The sequence below is a fragment of the Diabrotica virgifera genome, chromosome 1 (genome assembly GCF_917563875.1).
Source record: "Diabrotica virgifera virgifera chromosome 1, PGI_DIABVI_V3a".
Lineage (NCBI taxonomy): Eukaryota > Metazoa > Arthropoda > Insecta > Coleoptera > Chrysomelidae > Diabrotica > Diabrotica virgifera.
The window spans coordinates 108764560-108782841 of NC_065443.1; the positions used below are offsets into that span (position 1 = coordinate 108764560).

At 33.2% G+C, this 18282-nt stretch overlaps 1 protein-coding gene across 3 annotated transcripts in view; it reads right to left on the bottom strand.

Annotated features, from left to right (window-relative positions):
• LOC114326950 (uncharacterized) overlaps window positions 1-18282 on the bottom strand; it is a 308181-nt gene that overhangs the window by 24944 nt on the left and 264955 nt on the right. For all 3 annotated transcript variants that reach the window (XM_050658485.1, XM_028275433.2, XM_050658477.1), the window contains 2 exons: window positions 8373-8763; window positions 5002-5802 (listed from right to left, as the gene is read on the bottom strand). In XM_050658485.1, the coding sequence (XP_050514442.1) occupies window positions 5002-5802; window positions 8373-8763 (1192 nt within the window). The remainder of the gene's footprint in view (window positions 1-5001; window positions 5803-8372; window positions 8764-18282) is intronic.

The following is an 18282-nucleotide window of genomic DNA, read 5'->3' on the forward strand; positions in this document are numbered from 1 at the left end:
AACAACAGCGGAATAGAGGAGTGCATGGGAAAAGAAGGAGAAGAAATGCTAAACAGAAATGGTGAAAGAATAATAGAAATATGTATGGAGAATAAACTAGTTATAACAAATACAAAATTTAAACATAAAGAAGTACACAAATACACGAGAGTACAAGACAGCAGAAACGAAAAATCAATCATAGATTACTTTTTGGTAAGCAGCAACAAATGGAAAAGAGTACAGGATACGAAAGTGAAAAGAGGCTCGGAGATTGGCAGTGACCACCATCTAGTAATAATGAGAATGAGAACAACAGAGGAAAAAGAAGAAAAGAGAAGAAAGGTAGTAAATGAAAAAATAAAAAGTTACAAATTAAAAGAGGAAATATATAAGAAGAAATTCCAAGAAAAATTAGATAATACTTTGAAAGGTAGGGCAAAAAATACAAATATAGAAAAAAAATGGGAATATCTAAAAACCAGCATAATCAAAGCAGCTGAGGAAACTTGCGGGAAAGCAAAAATAGCAAACACTAACATGAGGAGAACAGAATGGTGGACGGAAGAAATACGAGAGAAAATAAAGAACAAAAAAGACAAATGGAAAAGATACCTAAGCACAAAACACCCGGAAGATTACGAAGCATATAAAGAAAAAAGGAAAGAGGTTAAAATAGCGGTGAAAGCAGGAAAGGAAAGGTCATGGGAGATATTTGGACAAAAAATGACAAAAAATTATAGGGAAAACCAAAAACTCTTTTACGGCGCATTAAAACAACTCAGACAAAAGAAAGAGCACACGATGCCGAATATAAAAGACAAGAATGGAAATGTACTAACAGAAGAAAAACAAATAATGGAAAGATGGAGAGAACATTTCAAAGAGCTAACTCATGTAGACAAGGACAACATAGGGGAGATACAAGAAAGGAATGAAGAACAACAAGTGGAATCCATAACAAGAGAGGAATTAGAGAAAGCAATAGAAAGAGTAAAACTGGGCAAAGCACCAGGCAAGGATCATATCACCCCGGAAATGATAAAATTCATGGGGACAGAGGGAATGGATAGCATGAAAGAACTAATGAATGATATCATAAATAGAGCAGAATTACCAAAGGACTGGAAGAAAGACATTATATTACCAATACACAAAAAGGGAGACAAGAGAAACTGTAATAATTACCGAGGTATCACCATATCAAGTATCCCTGGGAAGGTATTAGCAAGAATACTAGAGACAAGAATAAAAACACAAATAGAAACAACTATGGAAGACACACAGTGTGGATTCAGGAAGGACAGAAGCACGCAAGACCTAATATTCACATTAAGACAAGTAAGTGAGAAGGTAATCAAGAAAAATAGAGAGATACATATGTGCTTCATTGACCTGGAAAAGGCGTTTGACAGAATCCGAAGAAAGGACGTTTGGAAGACACTAACAGAAAGGGGAGTCGACAGACACATAATAGAAGTAATAAAGGATATGTACAAAAATAATACAAATACAGTAAGAACCAATAACGAGGAATCCAGAGAATTTTCTACAAGTCAAGGCGTCAAACAGGGATGCGTGCTGAGTCCACTGCTATTCTCAGTGGTACTGGATGAAGCGATAAAGAAAGCCAAGAGAAGAATGAGAAAACTAACATTAGGATACTGGCAAATGAAACAGACTCAACTATCGGAGCTACTATTTGCAGACGACATGGTATTGATAGCAGAAAACAGAGAAGACTTACAGAACAATCTTGAAATCCTAGAAGAAGAACTATCAAACATAAATATGAAAATTAATACAGAGAAAACAAAAACAATGATAATTTCAAATACGAGGAAGACACACGCAATAGAATTAGACGGGAAACAGCTAGAGCAAGTGGAATATTTTAAATACCTAGGAGTAATAATCGAATCAAATGGTAAACAAGACATGGAAATAAACGAGAGAATGGGACGAACAGGAAGCTTATTTAACACTATGAAAACAACATTTTTTGGGAAAAAAGGGATACCGGAAAAAGTAAAAACGGCAGTCGTTAAATCAGTAGTTAGACCAACAATCATGTATAGCAGCGAGACATGGACATTGACGGGGAGACAAAAATCCAGAGTCAATGCTATGGAAATGAGGTTCCTGAGGAAAATAGCAAACAGAAAAAGGACAGACAAAATACGAAACGAAACAATTAGACAAAACCTAAAACTAGAACCAATCAATGAAAAAATAGTAGAAGGACAACTTAGATGGTTCGGGCACGTGTGTAGAATGTCGAACGAGAGGCTAACAAAACGAGTGTTCGAAACGAGAGTGCAGGGAAAAAACAAAAGAGGGAGACCAAGAGTTATGTGGGTAGATGAAATCAGGAAAGAAGTCGAGAAGAAGGGATTGACATTGGAAAGTGCAAGAAACCTAGCGCAAGATCGGAAAGCATGGAGACTACAATGCCAAACTCAACTCCACCAGCCTTACACCTAAAGGTAGAAAGGCTTAGGACTAAGTAAGTAAGTAAGTATTTTTTCATTTACTACCTTTCTTCTCTTTTCTTCTTTTTCCTCTGTTGTTCTCATTCTCATTATTACTAGATGGTGGTCACTGCCAATCTCCGAGCCTCTTTTCACTTTCGTATCCTGTACTCTTTTCCATTTGTTGCTGCTTACCAAAAAGTAATCTATGATTGATTTTTCGTTTCTGCTGTCTTGTACTCTCGTGTATTTGTGTACTTCTTTATGTTTAAATTTTGTATTTGTTATAACTAGTTTATTCTCCATACATATTTCTATTATTCTTTCACCATTTCTGTTTAGCATTTCTTCTCCTTCTTTTCCCATGCACTCCTCTATTCCGCTGTTGTTGTTTCCGACTCTACCGTTTAGATCTCCCATTACAATTATGTTTTCTTCCCCATTATCAATTTGCATTTGGAGCTCCTCGAAAAATTTATCTTTCTCTTCCTTTCTTGCATCTTCATTTACTCCGTAGGCTGTTATTATTGTCCATATTTCTTCGTCCATCAGTTTAATTTTCACCGATAATATTCTCTGGTTAACATATGTTTCTTCTATAACGTGTTGTAGTCTATTCGGTGCAATTATTATCCCGACTCCTTCTTTTGCTCTCTCTTTTGTATCCGCTCCTACCCAAAGTAACCAATATCCTTTGTGTATTTTCTTAAGACCTTTTCCTTTCATCTTCGTTTCTGTTATTCCTAGTATTTCTATTTTTTGTCTTATCATATCTTCTACCAGTTCTTCCTCTTTTCCATTGATGCTTCTCACATTCCATGTTCCCATTTTTATCTCTCCTTTTTTCTGCAATCTAGCTTTCCCCTTTTTCCTATTTTCATCCTTGTTTACCTTTGCATCATCTTTTTCCCTATCGCTTTTCCCATTCATTGCCTTGGTTGTCATTGTTGTGGGTCCGGTCTCATTATTTTCTTTTAGTTTTTTGAAGTCCCTTGCCCGATATTTCTGTGAGTTAGTATAAGTTTCTCTTTATTATGGTCCCATTTCCACTCCTTTCCATTAATCTCCAGTTTCATATATCCTATCTTCGTAGTATTACCTTTGTCTTTTTCTTCTTTTGCCATTTTCCTAATTTTTGCTTGTATTTCCCTTTCCTTTCTTGTTAAATCTGATTCTATATACACCTTTTGTCCCTGTAGATTTTTCAGTTTTCCTTTGTTTTTTAGTACACTCATCTTATCCGTTAGGTTTTCCATTTCTGCTACAAAGATTTGGTCGCCGATCTTCACCGCTCCTCTCAGTCTGACCTCTAATTTCAGATTTCTTCCTATGAAGTGTTCTACTGACTCCTTTACAGGCTTTCCGTCGGTAGCATCTAGTGTTAGGCCTTTTAATACTATATTATTTCTCCGTCTATCTTTTTCCAATTGTTCTATTCTATTGTTTGCCATTTTTAAACCTTCTTCCAATTTTTCGTTTTTTTCTTTCAGCTCCTTAATATATTCCATCGTTTCTTTTTGGTCTTTCCGTATGGTTCTTATTTCTGCCATCATTTCATCATTTTTCCACATAACTTCCCGCATCATTTTTATCATCTCTTCATTTGTGTCGTTGCTTTTATTCGGTGTTCGTCTCGTCAGGTTACTCTTTTCAAAATATAATTTATCTTCTTTATATTTTTTCTTCTTAGATTCTTCGTCGCCACTATCAGATAGTTCTTCATTCTTTCTATAGGTTTCCTTTCGGATTGTTCCTGTTCCGCCACTGGCCATTTTAAATTAAATGTTAACCTCAGCACTAATATAAATATTATTATTATACACTTAGAAGTTTATTTTTATTTCGCACAAGAACGCTTTTTAAGTTTAACGATTATCGATAACGATAGGTCTTTTAAAAAACCGGTGTTTTTATTGTGATAGGTTTCGAATTCGAAATTACCTTATCGCCAATACACCTGCCACACGACCTCTCGCCTCGCTTGCCAAACTTCGATAAAATACTTACTTTTTGAGTATTTGCGAAAAACCGTCTGAAAACCTGTTTTTTTTTCTTTTTGAAAAATGAACATATTCACTCGCAAATAATTCGAAAATTAGTGATGTAGTGAAAAAACTCTATAGAACAAAAGTTGCTTAGAATTAGTCAGTTTATCCACTTCCAGACTTATTTTGAATGTATATTTTTCACCCCCGTGAATGGGTGGTACTTACCCCGAGGGCAAAAGCACACATCGGCACAATATCACTTTTTTCTTTGACATGCTAGCTATGTGTATGCCAAATTTCATGTAAATCAAAGCGGTTCTTTAAAATTCAGAGCAAAAACCGTGAGTAAATGGACTATAATACTAAAAGTTCAGACCAGGTCAGCTTTAACATGTTAACGAGGCAATGTAGTACCACCTTTACTTAGCATTAGTGGAAGCGTAAAAATGTAAGAAAGAAACAAGAACAAGTACCTCGACTAAAAGGAAACTCTATTGTCTATGTTCATGCTTGTTTCTTTATAAGTATTATTTTTTTAAATTATTAAATTGTAAAACACTTACCCGCCATATAAACTCGCCACTGGAACTTGATCTGGAATCAGATCCGCTCTCCCATCCCTGCTCATCGTTATTTTCGCTAAAGGAAGTGGACATCATCTGGCTGTCTGCAGGTCCTGTAAACCTAATATCAGTCAAAAGGCCGTAAATGCTATCATCATCGTCTTTTTCGATAGGTTCGTATGTGTTGATATATGTATGATCCTTATCTAGCAGATCTGACTCTAGGCGATTTTTGTTATTCTCCATATTGACTATATTGACGTAATCGTCGAAAGGGTCGAGGTTCGGTTCCAGGTTTTGGTACAGTCGTTCGGTATCTTTTATATTCGAGTTTTCGTATAGATGATCGTCTACTTTGGTAATTTTTTCGTTTTCGATATTCGGCAAAGCTGTATCTTTAACTTCAGAATTCTGATAACGCGGCTCGATGTTTTCTTTGTCCGAAGTCTCTTGATCAGATGTAGCTACGTCTTTTTCTTTACTGCAGCACACATCTTCATCTTGAGTATTTGGTTCCACTGTGACAGCTAAATCCAAAATCTGAGGGTGGATTTGGTTGAAGGTAACATTATTATTTTCACTTTCTTCGTCTTGTTCTATCGAGTCTGTTCTTAAAGTATCAGCGTCGTCGTCGTCGCCAATTTCTGTTTTCGGTAAAGTATCACAGTTATTTGAATCTTCTGATTTTGGGTCTTCTTCTTTAATTAAAGGAGTGTTACTCAGCGAGAGTTGGTTGTAGTTTAGCAGTGAAGCTGGAAGTTGTTTCCAGGGATTTTCTTCTGGTGATGGCAAAGGAACAACCTATCAACAAAATAAATAAATTATTATCAGACTAAAAAGATCTTAGTGTAGAAAGCGACAACAATATTTGATAAAAGTAGTTGGATTGAAACAAAAACAAAAAAATGTATCTGGGTTTTATGGCTATGGTATTATTATTTATTATCGATCCTCTCCCCAACCACAAAACTTAGAATATCATTGGTTTTTACAATAATTTCTAATCAGTGTACATTTACGAGAATCCTAAGCAAGCAAAGAAGTTGTTATAATTTGTCCTTTAGAGGTTCAGTTTTTTCGTCCTTCTCTACATCAGTCAAATTGGTAGAACCTTTAACAAACGTACAGCAGAACACAAAAGGGCTTTAAATAATAGATTAAAACAGATTCTACGTGCGCACTTCACCTTCTATATAAATAATCATCCTTTTAATGACAAATTCCACATTCTCCACATTCAAAATAAAGGCCTCAAGCTACTTTTATTAGAATCTATCCTCCTCCTCAGTCGTTTCCTCATTGCTGATTGTCGTGATTCCCTATAATACGAGCAACTATCTCTTTCCATCATCGGCTTCTGTCCTGAGCTTCCTTCATGGATTCAGAGAATGTTTTTCCACTGGCTTGTACTTGATCCGTCCATCGAGTAGGTGAGCGACCTCTACTTCTGCGCCCTTCAACGTTTCCCGAAATTATAAGTCTCTCAAGATTATCATCACTTTTTCTTGCAATATGGCCGAAAAATTTTAAGACGGTAGAGAGGCAAATAGAGGAAAGTCGAGTCTGAATATTAAGCTCTTGGAATATTGAGTGATTTGTTCTGTGTTCCGTTCATGAGATCCGAAGCATTCTTCTCCAGCACCACATTTCAAAGGCGTCAATCCTTTTTCTGTCGTCCGATTTCATTGTCCATGTTTCGGATCCGTAATTAAATATGGGAAAAATTAAGGCACGTACTAATCTTATTTTGGTGTTCTTCGACAAGGAGCGATCTTTCCAGATTTTCGATAATCGACTCATAGAGTTTTTGGCCATGCCTATTCTCCTACGTATTTGTTTCACAAGATCCTGTATTACTGATGTAGGATCCTAGATAATTGAACTCGTTAACCACTTCAAACTGGTCTAAGGCCCCTGTTGACTGAAGTGAATTTGAATAATCTACTATCATAATTTTTGTTTTTTGTTTATTGATCTTAAGACCACATCTATTGCTTTCGGCTTCCACTAGCTGCAGCAGGCTGGACATTTCTTCTTCGGATGCAGTTATTAATGTTGTATCATCTGCATATCTGAGATTTGAGATCTTCTTTCCTGCGATAGAAATACCGCCATTCCATTTGTCGAGTGCTTTTCTCATTATATATTTCCCATAGGAATTAAACAGACTTGGAGATATAATACATCCTTGTCGGACTCCTCTACCTATTTTAAAAGAATCGGACTTATGGTTTTCAATTCTTATTCTGGTTTCACTGTTCTCATATAGGCTTGTCACCAGAGCTGACAGATGATCAGGAACCCCCATCTCATGTAGAACTTTCCACAAAACTGTCGTCTACACAGTCAAATGCCTTTAGATAATCCAGAAAGCAGATGATCATCGGAATTTTGAATTCTCGTGCTTTCTCAATGAGTTGTCGCATATTAAGAATTTGCTCCCTTGTGTCTTTACCCTTCACGAAGCCTGCCTGTTCTTGTGGTATTTGTATATCCAGGTATGTCTGCATGCGACACTTGATGATTCTCCACAGAATTTTACTTGGGTGTGAAATTAGTGAAATGGTTTGGTAGTTACTACATTGTGTGTACGCCTTTCTTATGAATGGGAGTAAATAGTGCGGTACACCAATCACTGGGCCATTTGCCGATTCGCCATACATGATTGCACAATCTCCACATTAATTGGAGACCATGTTCACCCATGTTCTATAAAAGTTCTGCCGTGATGTCATCGCAACCAGGTGATTTATTTCTTTTAAGGTGTTTTATGACTTCATCGACTTTAGACCTTAGAATATCTGGTTCTAGGGTTGTTGTTGAGACTTGCAGTGTTGTTATATGATTAATGTTAGAGGTTTCAGCTTTATAGAGTTCTGTGCAGTATTTCTTCTAAGTCTCCAGAACCGCATCCATATCGCTTACCATATTACCTGTCTCGTCCTCTATAGCGTAATTTCTGGGTTTGAATTCCCGAGCCAGTAACTTTACTTTCTGAAAGAGATCTCTTGTTTCATTTCGATGTAAGTGGATTTCTACTTCCTGGGAAATGTTAGATACATATTTGTCTTTATCTCTCCGGCAATTTCTATAGAAATCTATAGAAATTAATAAATTCTGAGTGACCAATTTGAAACAAACAGCTCTCCCCCACTTGACTTATTCAGTTAAAGAATATAAAGCGTAGAATAGTAAAAATACATCACTTGAGAAAGGCACTCTGCCGAAACAGATATAGTGATAGTAAATTATAACAAATTTTGTGGAACTGCTGAAAACAAAAGTTTTCCAATGTTTTATTTATATCAAAAGTGGATTTAGGATGACTTCAAACGAGAGAAGTTAATGATCCGATCTATACTTATACTAACCGCAGAATAGCTCCTTTCGGTCGAGAGAAAACGGTTAATTTCTTGTGGTTTTGTATTGCTTTCCATGCTGTCTTCAGCTCCGCTACTTTCATTCTTCACACTCTTCTCATCTATGTCACTTTTGGTAGCATCTTCCGACGATATTTCCTCGACGTTGACATTCAAAGGACTATCTCTATCTCTCTCGATATCTGTAATTCCACAAACCAAATCTTCTAGGTTGAAAAGAGTGTCGTTCGAACAGCAAGAATCTTGGCTTGGCGTGTGGCGATTTAGTGGGCCTCTAACGGGGCTTTCCAGTGTGTGAGCTGAAGTGCTTTCTACTTCGTGGGTTAGTGTATCTGTGTCGGTTCGTCCGGACCAATCGCCATCATCCAGTTCTTTTTCGTGCCTAAAAAGTAAGGTCGATGATAAACTATATAAAATAAAAACTAATATATAGTTATAAATAATCTATATTGTTTCCAACCAGAAATACTAAAACTAAATGCTAAAATTAGGAAAGCTTGTGGTCCAGATGATATGCCAATTGAACTGCTGAAGCTAATATATGAAGACAACATAAAAATAGTAATAGTAAAACTTTTTAATGCATAATTAATATACAGTGATGAGCGCGCTTGTAACCGCAAAATAACGCAAAAGATGGAAAACATATTAAATTGTGAGATAAAAAGAAATAAGACTAATAGAGTTGTTAAATTTAGCGATAGTAACATATAAATTGACATTATATTGATTATTGCCCACCTTTAGACGTATCAGAGGAGATGTCATCTAAAACTGTCATTGTGACAGTGGTAGTTGCCAAACTCGTCCGATACGTCTAAAGGTGGCAAACAATCAATATAATGTCAATTTATAGGTTACTATCGCTAAATTTAACACCTCCGTTAGGTTCATTTCTTTTTATCTCACAACTTAATATGTTTTCCATCTTTTGCGTTATTTTGCCGGTTATTAGAGCGCTCATCACTGTCCCATAGGCTGTCTCAAGTCCATTTTTGTCGTAATACCTAAAAACGCAATGCTAGAGAATGCTCAGAATATCGATTAATTAGCATCAGCCACATAGCCAAAGACAGCCATATGGAATAAAAATCAACGGGGAACTACTTAATTTAATAATTAGATGCGCGGACGATACAGTAATTCAGTCAGATAATACTGAAGGTCTCCATATTCTGCTTGATCGTATTCACGAAGTATAGCCCGATCAGGGAACAGAAAATTTTACGAAAACCTCCAAAAAAATAAAGGAAGAATGAAAATTTGGGAATAGGTAGTTGAATTTGTCTATTATTATATAAGAAAAAGTTTACAATTCTATATCCCCTCCATTTTACAAAAATTGGGAAATACAGGGTGAAAAATATTTTCTCGGGAGTGAAAAAATATACGTTTAATATAGGCCCGGAATTGGATAAAATGACTAATTCTAAGCAACTTTTGTTCTATAGAGTTTTTTCACTAAGTCAATACTTTTCTACTAGTTATTTGCGAGTGAATATGTTCATTTTTAACAAAAAAAAAACATGTTTTTGGACGGTTTTTCGCAGATAATCCAAAAAGCAAGTATTCTCGCGAAAAAAATATTCTTAGTAAAAATATAGCTTATAAAAAATTGAAAAAATTGTGTACGCGTGAGGTCTGCAGACCCAGTAGAAGCAGAGTTGTAGCTAATGAAAAGTAGGTTCTTCTTCGTCAAATTCCAAATCGAATACATATTTCAATGTGAAATAACCAAAAAACAGAGCACTTTTCGGGGGAAATTCATTACAACTTATTTAAAGTGTTTAAAAAAAGGTTTATTTTTATTTTAAAAAAAAACTTTTAACATTAAAAATAAGTGAGTTACGCTTAAAATATTGTTGGCCCCTTTTATTTTTTGGTACAAAAATCGCGAAAATCACCCCCTAATTAGCTTCCAAAATAAAATTAATCGTTACCGCTTCACAAGTTACTTTACTTATGTATTATTTATATTATCTTTAAGTTTCATTAAAGTGCTCATTTTTGAAAAAAAAAGTAGGGTTTAAAATAAAACATTTTTAATAGTGAAAAAAAAAATGGAATTGTTCATGGAATTAACTTAAAAATTATTAGTAATTCCAAAAATTTTAAAGAGTAATAAAATGTACGTTTTGATTTTCTGAATATTTTTGCTTTTTTGTATTCTTGTTAGACAAAAATTGGTTATGCTATGGCTGTTCAAAATTTGCCTAAACTCGTGATTAGTTACTCGTTCAAGCCATTTTAACTACAGATTTTTCAAAAATAGGTAAGCACTTTAAACCGATGAAACTTACAGATCATATAAATAATACTATAAGCAAAGTAACTTGTGAAGCGGTAATGATAAAATTTATTTGCGATGCTAATTAGGGAGTGATTTTCGCGATTTTTTTTATTAAAAAATAAAAGGGACGAACAATATTTTGAGCGTAACTCACTTACTTTTAATGTTACAAGATTTTTTAAAAAACAAAAATAAACCTTTTTTTAAACACTTTGAAATGAATTTTCCCCGAAAAGTGCTCCGTTTTTGGGTTATTTCACATTGAAATATTCGATATGGAATTTGATGATGAAGAACCTACTTTTCATTAGATACAACTCTGCTTCTACTGGGTCTACAGACCTCAAGCATACACCATTTTTTTCAGTTTTTTATAAGCTATATTTTTGCTAAGAATATTTTTTTCGCTGAAATACTTACTTTTTGAGTTATCTCCGAAAAACCGTCCAAAAACATGTTTTTTTCTGTTAAAAATGAACATATTCACTTGCAAATAACTCGAAAAGTATTGACTTAGGGAAAAAACTCTATAGAACAAAAGTTGCTTAGAATTAGTCATTTTATCCAATTCCGGACTTATTTTGAATGTATATTTTTCACCTTCGAGAGGGAGGCATTCCCCTCCATTTTTGTAAAATGGAGGAGATGTAGAATTGTAAACTTTTTCTCATATAATAATAGACAATTTCAACTACCTATTCCCAAATTTTCATCTTTCCTTTATTTTTTTTGGGGCCAGATTGTTCTTTGATCGGGCTAGTAGGAGAGGCATAGGTAGGATAAACTAATCAAAACAAAATCAAGACAAAAACTCAAACAAAATCAAATACACAATTTTTAGTCGTAATTCACATCCAGATGCAGACCTTTAATTAAATGGAGTCCAAGTTGAAAAATTTCACAAAATGACATATTTGGGAACTGACATAATGGACCAACTAGATCCAGATGTAGAAATTAAACGAAGAATAATAATGACTAAAACTACTTTTACAAAAATGACATGATTGATTTGCCTTAATCAACTCAGTTTAGAACTAAGACGAAGAATGGTTAAGTGCTATCTTTGGTCTGTACTTGTGTATGGTGCAGAACTGTGGACACTAAAAGTATGACTATGAACAGCAAGAAAAACTAATGAGGAAGTGCTAAGGAGGGTCAACAAAGATAGAGAACTGCTAAATACTGATAAACACCGGGAAATGTCTTATCTGGGACGACATATAGTGAGGAGAAATCAATATAGAATACAACTGATCCTTCAAGGCTAAATAGGTGACCATATAAGTGTAGGAAGACAACAAGTTTCTTGGTTAAAAAACATTCGTGAATGAACTCAGATATCAAATGCAGGACAATTATTATTCCATATTGCAGAAGATCGAGACGCCTTCACAATGGTGATCGCCAACGTCGACTAATTCTGATATGGGACGTGAAGAAGAAGACTAAAACTAAATTGCTTACTAGAAAATTTACTTTTTTTTACAATTCTTTGGTGATTTTTTTATTTTTCTCATTATTCATCCTTTAGGCCAGGAAATGAAGCATTTTGGCTCGCAATTTTTTCATCCAGCATGGATTTACTTGAAATTTTCACAGAAGGTAGGGAATGGTCCAAGGATCATTTTCTATATCATGCCGCTATCATACGCTAAAACCTTGCGGGTGGTTGCCACCCCACCTCGGGGGGTGGAAATTTTTTATTACATTTTAACCGTGTAAATCGATGTAAAAAGTAATTCTAAGAATAACATGTTTTTTACATTTTCTTCGTATTTTTCGAGTTATTCGCGCTTGAAAGTAATAGTTTTTCGACGAAAAAATCAACTTTTTAGAGGGTTTTTTGAGAATACCTCAAAAAAACTGTAGATATCAAAATTGTACCTTTTAGTAACACAAACCAAATTCTTTTTCTATAATATCTTTAAGACCAATACAAACCGACATACGGCATGTTAAAGGTTAGCCTTTTCCGTCTAATGCATAATTTGAAATATTCAAAGCCAAATAACGGGAAAACTTAAATAATCTCTTTTCAAGTATACAATTAGACCTTTCAAAAAAATATATCAAAAAGATTGTAGCATGAAAATTGAGCGACTTATGATCAACAACAGGTAGGTACCTGCTTTTCTCCACAAAAAAATCAGTGAAAACAACCCCTAACTACCCTCCTAATTAAAAATTGGTCTTCACCTTTCTGTAATTCCTTTTATATTTGTATTATCAATACACCAAAGAAATTTGACCTATTTAAAAGGCCTAATTTTAGAAAAATTGGAGTTTAAAGAATAATTTATTTTTTGCTATTTCGTATTTTTCACCTTTTACTTCAAAATATCTTCGAAAATACTGAAGATACGAAAAAAATGATAGAACGGGATAGATAAGGGATATTACGGAATTTAATGTACACAGTCTTATAGCTCTTCAAAAATCCTACAAAATCATTTTTGAAAAAACTTTTTATCGCCAAAAATGAAGGAGCTATGTTTATAAAATGATTTTTTTTTTCGAAAAATTCGAATAGTCCGCTTATGGAGCATTTTCAATGTATGTATAATACCACAACCGGTTCGTATACTGAAAGATGACTAAAAAACTATTTGTATTTGTACATATTTGTAAATTCGTATTTTTGTGTAAATAAAGTTTTTGTAATTCTTTAATTCTACTTTTTGTTCTGTATAGATCTATTAAATTATCTACTTATAAAAATTGTAATGTTATTAAGGGTGGTTTTTAAGGGTTGAAATATTATATTATATCCTAAAGCATAAAACAATCATTATTTAACCAATCAAAACCAAATTTTACCAATATTAAAGTTTACAATGTTTTTATAAAATTTTTGACAATAAGGGGTAGTTTACAACTCTAAAAATAATCAACGCCCTTGAGCATGATATATAATATGAAGTACAGGGTGAAATGATCCTAATCCCAAATTTTTATGTAAATCGATGCAAGCCGAAATTATTCTTTTAGGATAAGTAAATTTTTTATATATAGCTCCAACAAGGGTGGTTTTAAGGGTTGAAATATTATGATATTATATCTTAAAGCATAAAACAATCATTACGTAACTAATAAGAACCAAATGTTGACAATTTTAAAGTTTAAAATGTTATTTTATAATTTTTTACAATTAGGGATAGTTTTCACCCTTAAAAAACCAAAAGCGTACAACGGCTCAATACAGAAAATGAACTAGAGGGTGAAATGAGTCTAATCATAAATTTTTGTACCAATCGATGCTGGACGAAAAAATTGCGAGGTTTTACCATTTTTTCAGTTTCATTTCCTCGACTACTTGTTCTTGTTCAAAAACTTCAGGACCACTGGTTTTATATTAAACAAACGTTGCCAATGTACTAACACATCATATTACCAGTTTTAAGAAAAGAAGTAAAGAATCAGAAGAGTATAAATAGTATAACAAATAAGCAATGTAATATCCAGTTACATATACTAAAATTCTCAGAACCGCGTTTGATGTAATTAACATGGAGCAATCTTGTACCCTTAAAAAATTAAATAAGACATTACACTAAAAGAAACAAGACTTCTTGAAACACATAACGTAACAGAAAGTAAGACTACTGATCAAATTATAAAACCCCAAAGAGTTGATGAAATAAAATCAGTATACAGGGGGTTTCATTAATAATTGTCCATATAGTAACTGGAGAAACCTTAGCACAAAATACGAAGATTTAACCTAAAACACTTAAATAAAATGTGGTTCCTTACAGAGTTACAGGGTGTTTTATCTAAAAATTTAAAAACTATTTTTGCTCAGCATTTTAAAACTATTTGACGTATCCTTTTCATACTTGGCAGGAAGTATACGTACTGTACAAACTATTAAATTATGTTAAACAAACGTTTCTGGCTATTACGAGAGGCGCACGACTGGGGAAAGTGAATGGTTGACCCTTCTCAAATTCTACGTCACTGGCGGAATTGCTATTTTAGTTCAATTTTTGGATTCTCCAATACTTTCTATGAAAATAATATACTCTTCATTCGTAACGATAAAGTCATTAGTTTTCGAAATCTTTGAAATTAAAAATGAAACGACACGGTTATTTTGATTAATGTATTGTGTCGCTTCATTTTTAATTTCAAATATCTCGAAAACTAATAATTGTATCGTTACGAATAAAGAGTATATTATTTACATAAAAAGTATTGGAAAATAAAAAAATTACACTAAAATAGCAATTTCGTCAGTGGCGTAGAATTTAGAAAGGGTCAACCAGCCACTATCCCCTGTCGTACGCCTCTGGTAGTAGCTAGAAACGTTTATTTATCTTAATTTAGTAGGGTGTACACTATCTACACTTTTTTCCAAATATGATAAGGATACGCCAAATAGTTTTAAAGTACTGGGTACAAATAATTTTTAAATTTTAATCATATGAATCATATTATCATAAATTAATCAAAATAACTATGCCGTTTCATACTTTACTTAACTTCAAATATCTCGAAAACTAATGACTTTATCGTTACCAATGAAGAGTATATTATTTACGCGCAAAATATTGGAGAATCTAAAAATGGCACTAAAATAGTAATTCCTCCAAAGGCGTAGAATTTGAGAAGGGTCAACCATTCACTATCCCCTGTCGTACGCCTCTGGTAGTAGCTAGAAACTTTTGTTTATCATAATTTAGTAGGGTGTATAGTAGTCGCACTTTCTGCCAAGTATGAAAAGGATACGTCAAATAGTTTTTAAATTTTTAGATAAAACACTCAGTAAAGAACCGCATTTTATTTAACTGTTTTAGGTTAAATCTTCGTATTTTGTGCTAAGGTTTCTCCAGTTACTATATGGACAATTATTAATGAAACACCCTGTACCTAGCTTATTAGTCTGATTAAACCAAAATATTTACCAAAATTGTACTTTACTCGCTTCCTTCATGTTATTCAGTAACACAAAAATATTTGGTATTTTTAATTACACTTAATGATGTACTATTACACAAGAGCTCCTAAAATTTGTACAAAACCACTTACACATTAGAAAACTTATGAGAAAATATTTTGACATTTTAAGTACAGTATGGGATGGTCGAGTGTGGGGAAATTTTTTCAACCGTGGAAAAAAACGGAATTACAGTTGAGTCTGCGAGTCTTTACCCGTGCGTCATCATTTAAAGCATACGAAATAAGTCGGAAATTTACTAAACGCAACGGCAAGTGGATATTATTCCGATCACGGATTATAGTATAAAATTTGACGTTATCAAATAAATAGAATGTCAAAAAGTTTTGCTTTAAAATTTTGATGCATAATTACAGCTACATTTGAAGTAGCTTAATAAATTATTTTATTATCATTGATTAATAAATAAATAAACAATTTATAAAAGAATGCAATAACATATTTTCTTTTTGTTATTTTATTCACTTTGGCGGAACCTTAAACACAAGCATTCAACTGTGTCAACAATGAGGTACGTTGTCAAAATTTATCGTAAAATAACATAAACTTATTACAAAATTTCTAAATCCAATATAAAATTAGTTGTGAAAACAACTGTTTGTATACTATAAAAAACTTCAAAATGCAAAAATTCGACAAAATAACAGCAAAAAATTCAACAAACTGACAGCCACAAAAATAAACAAACCAAAACGTCAGAAATTGTACTTAAAATATGTGAAGACATCCCCAATTGTCTTTCTTTGTACCTATCTCTTTTCAATGCACTGAGTCTAAATCGTTCATAAAAATAACATGTGTTTTTACTTAATAACAGACGGCAGCTGGTTTGTCATTAATTTCATGCGTGGAAGAGAATGATGCTAAATAAAAAGTATGTGTTTTATCTCGCCAGGTATTAATGACGCACGGGTAAAGACTCGCGGACTCAACTGTAGTTGATGTTTGCCGGCGAGACAGGTGGGCAGGAGGTGTTGTCTTTGTCTGTATCAATTCATCTTCTTTCTGTCAAATATCTGTCACGTATCGGTTCTTCTTTTTCTCCGTCGTCTTCTTTTCCGTTAAACCTTTCTTCTTCTTCTTATACAGTACGTCCCTGTAAGTTGTATCCATATGGAAAACTTTTTTATTATTAATTTTACGAAAAAAAGTTATTCTTCATAAAAAGCTCTGCATAGTCCAACACCCAAGATTCAACCATCACATATCAAATTTTATGAATGTTATACGAGGTATGTCAAAAAGTTTGAATTTTACTCAAGAGTAAAGTAGCTTTATTTTTCACAATATTGAAAATTGCTGTTATGAAAAGTTGTTTGGAATTAAAAACTATATTCTAACATGCAATTACATCCTTCTAATTAAAAAAATATTTTGAAAAATTATGGATAACTTTTCAGTTACCTATTTCAATTCTAATAACTCTTTTATTATTAATTTTACGAAAAAAGTGATTCTTAATAAAAAGTTCTGGATGGTCTAAAACCTAAAATACAACCATCTTATATCAAATTTTATTAATTTTATACGAGGTATGTCAAAAAAGATAAATTTAGATCAAAAGTAAAGTATCTTTATAGTTCAGCAGAATATTTCAATTAGAAGGATGTAATTACATACTGTTCTAAGTAACTTTTCATAATAACAATTTTCGATATTGTGAAAAATAAACATATTTTACTCTTGAGCGAAATTCATATTTTTTGATATACCATGTATAAAATCGATAAAATTTGACATAAGATGGTTGTGTTTTAGATTTTAGACCATGCAGAACTTTTTATTAAGAATCACTTTTTTCGTAAAATTAATAATAAAAGAGTTATCTGAATTGAAATAACTCAAAATAATGTTAGTTATTCATAATTTTTCAAAAAAGATTTTTTTCAATTAGAAGGATGTAATTGCATACTACAGTATAGTTTTTTTACTTCCAAACAACTTTTTGTAATAGCAATTTTCAATATTGTGAAAAATAAAGCTACTTTACTCTTGAGTGAAATTCAAACTTTTTGACATACCTCGTATAATATTCAAAAAATTTGATATTTGATGGGTAAATCTTATGTTTTGGCCCATGCAGAGTTTTTTATGAAGAATCACTTTTTTCGTAAAATTAATAATAAACAAGTTTTCCATATGGATACAACTTACAGGGACATACTGTATTAGGCCTCTTGACCTGTTCTTAATCGATTTTGGGATTGTATTCGTAGCTGTGATGTTGACTGCCAGCTATCTCGCCATCTTTTAAGGGCCTATTGGTCTCTTGCCTGTTGGCTTTGAATCTCTGGATATACAGGCTATTCTCTCGCTGTCCATTCTAGTCACATGCTGATTCCACTCTCGTCTTCTCTGTCTTCCTAACCGTACTATAACTTGTATGTTACAGAGATCTCTTATTCTGTCGTTCGGTATTCTGTCTCTCAGTGTTTTCTCAGTTATTGACCTCAACGTTCTCATTGCTGATGTTCTCACTATCCTCTTGCTTTCTGCTGTGTCACATCTTGCTTTTATTGCGTACGTCATGATCCGTCTTACATAATACACTGAAGTGCAAAAAAATCGATGCACTGAAAATTTGGTCATTTTTGATATCTCGAATTTCCTAAACCTGTGTCCGATTAAGTGATTTTTTTACCATGTTATAG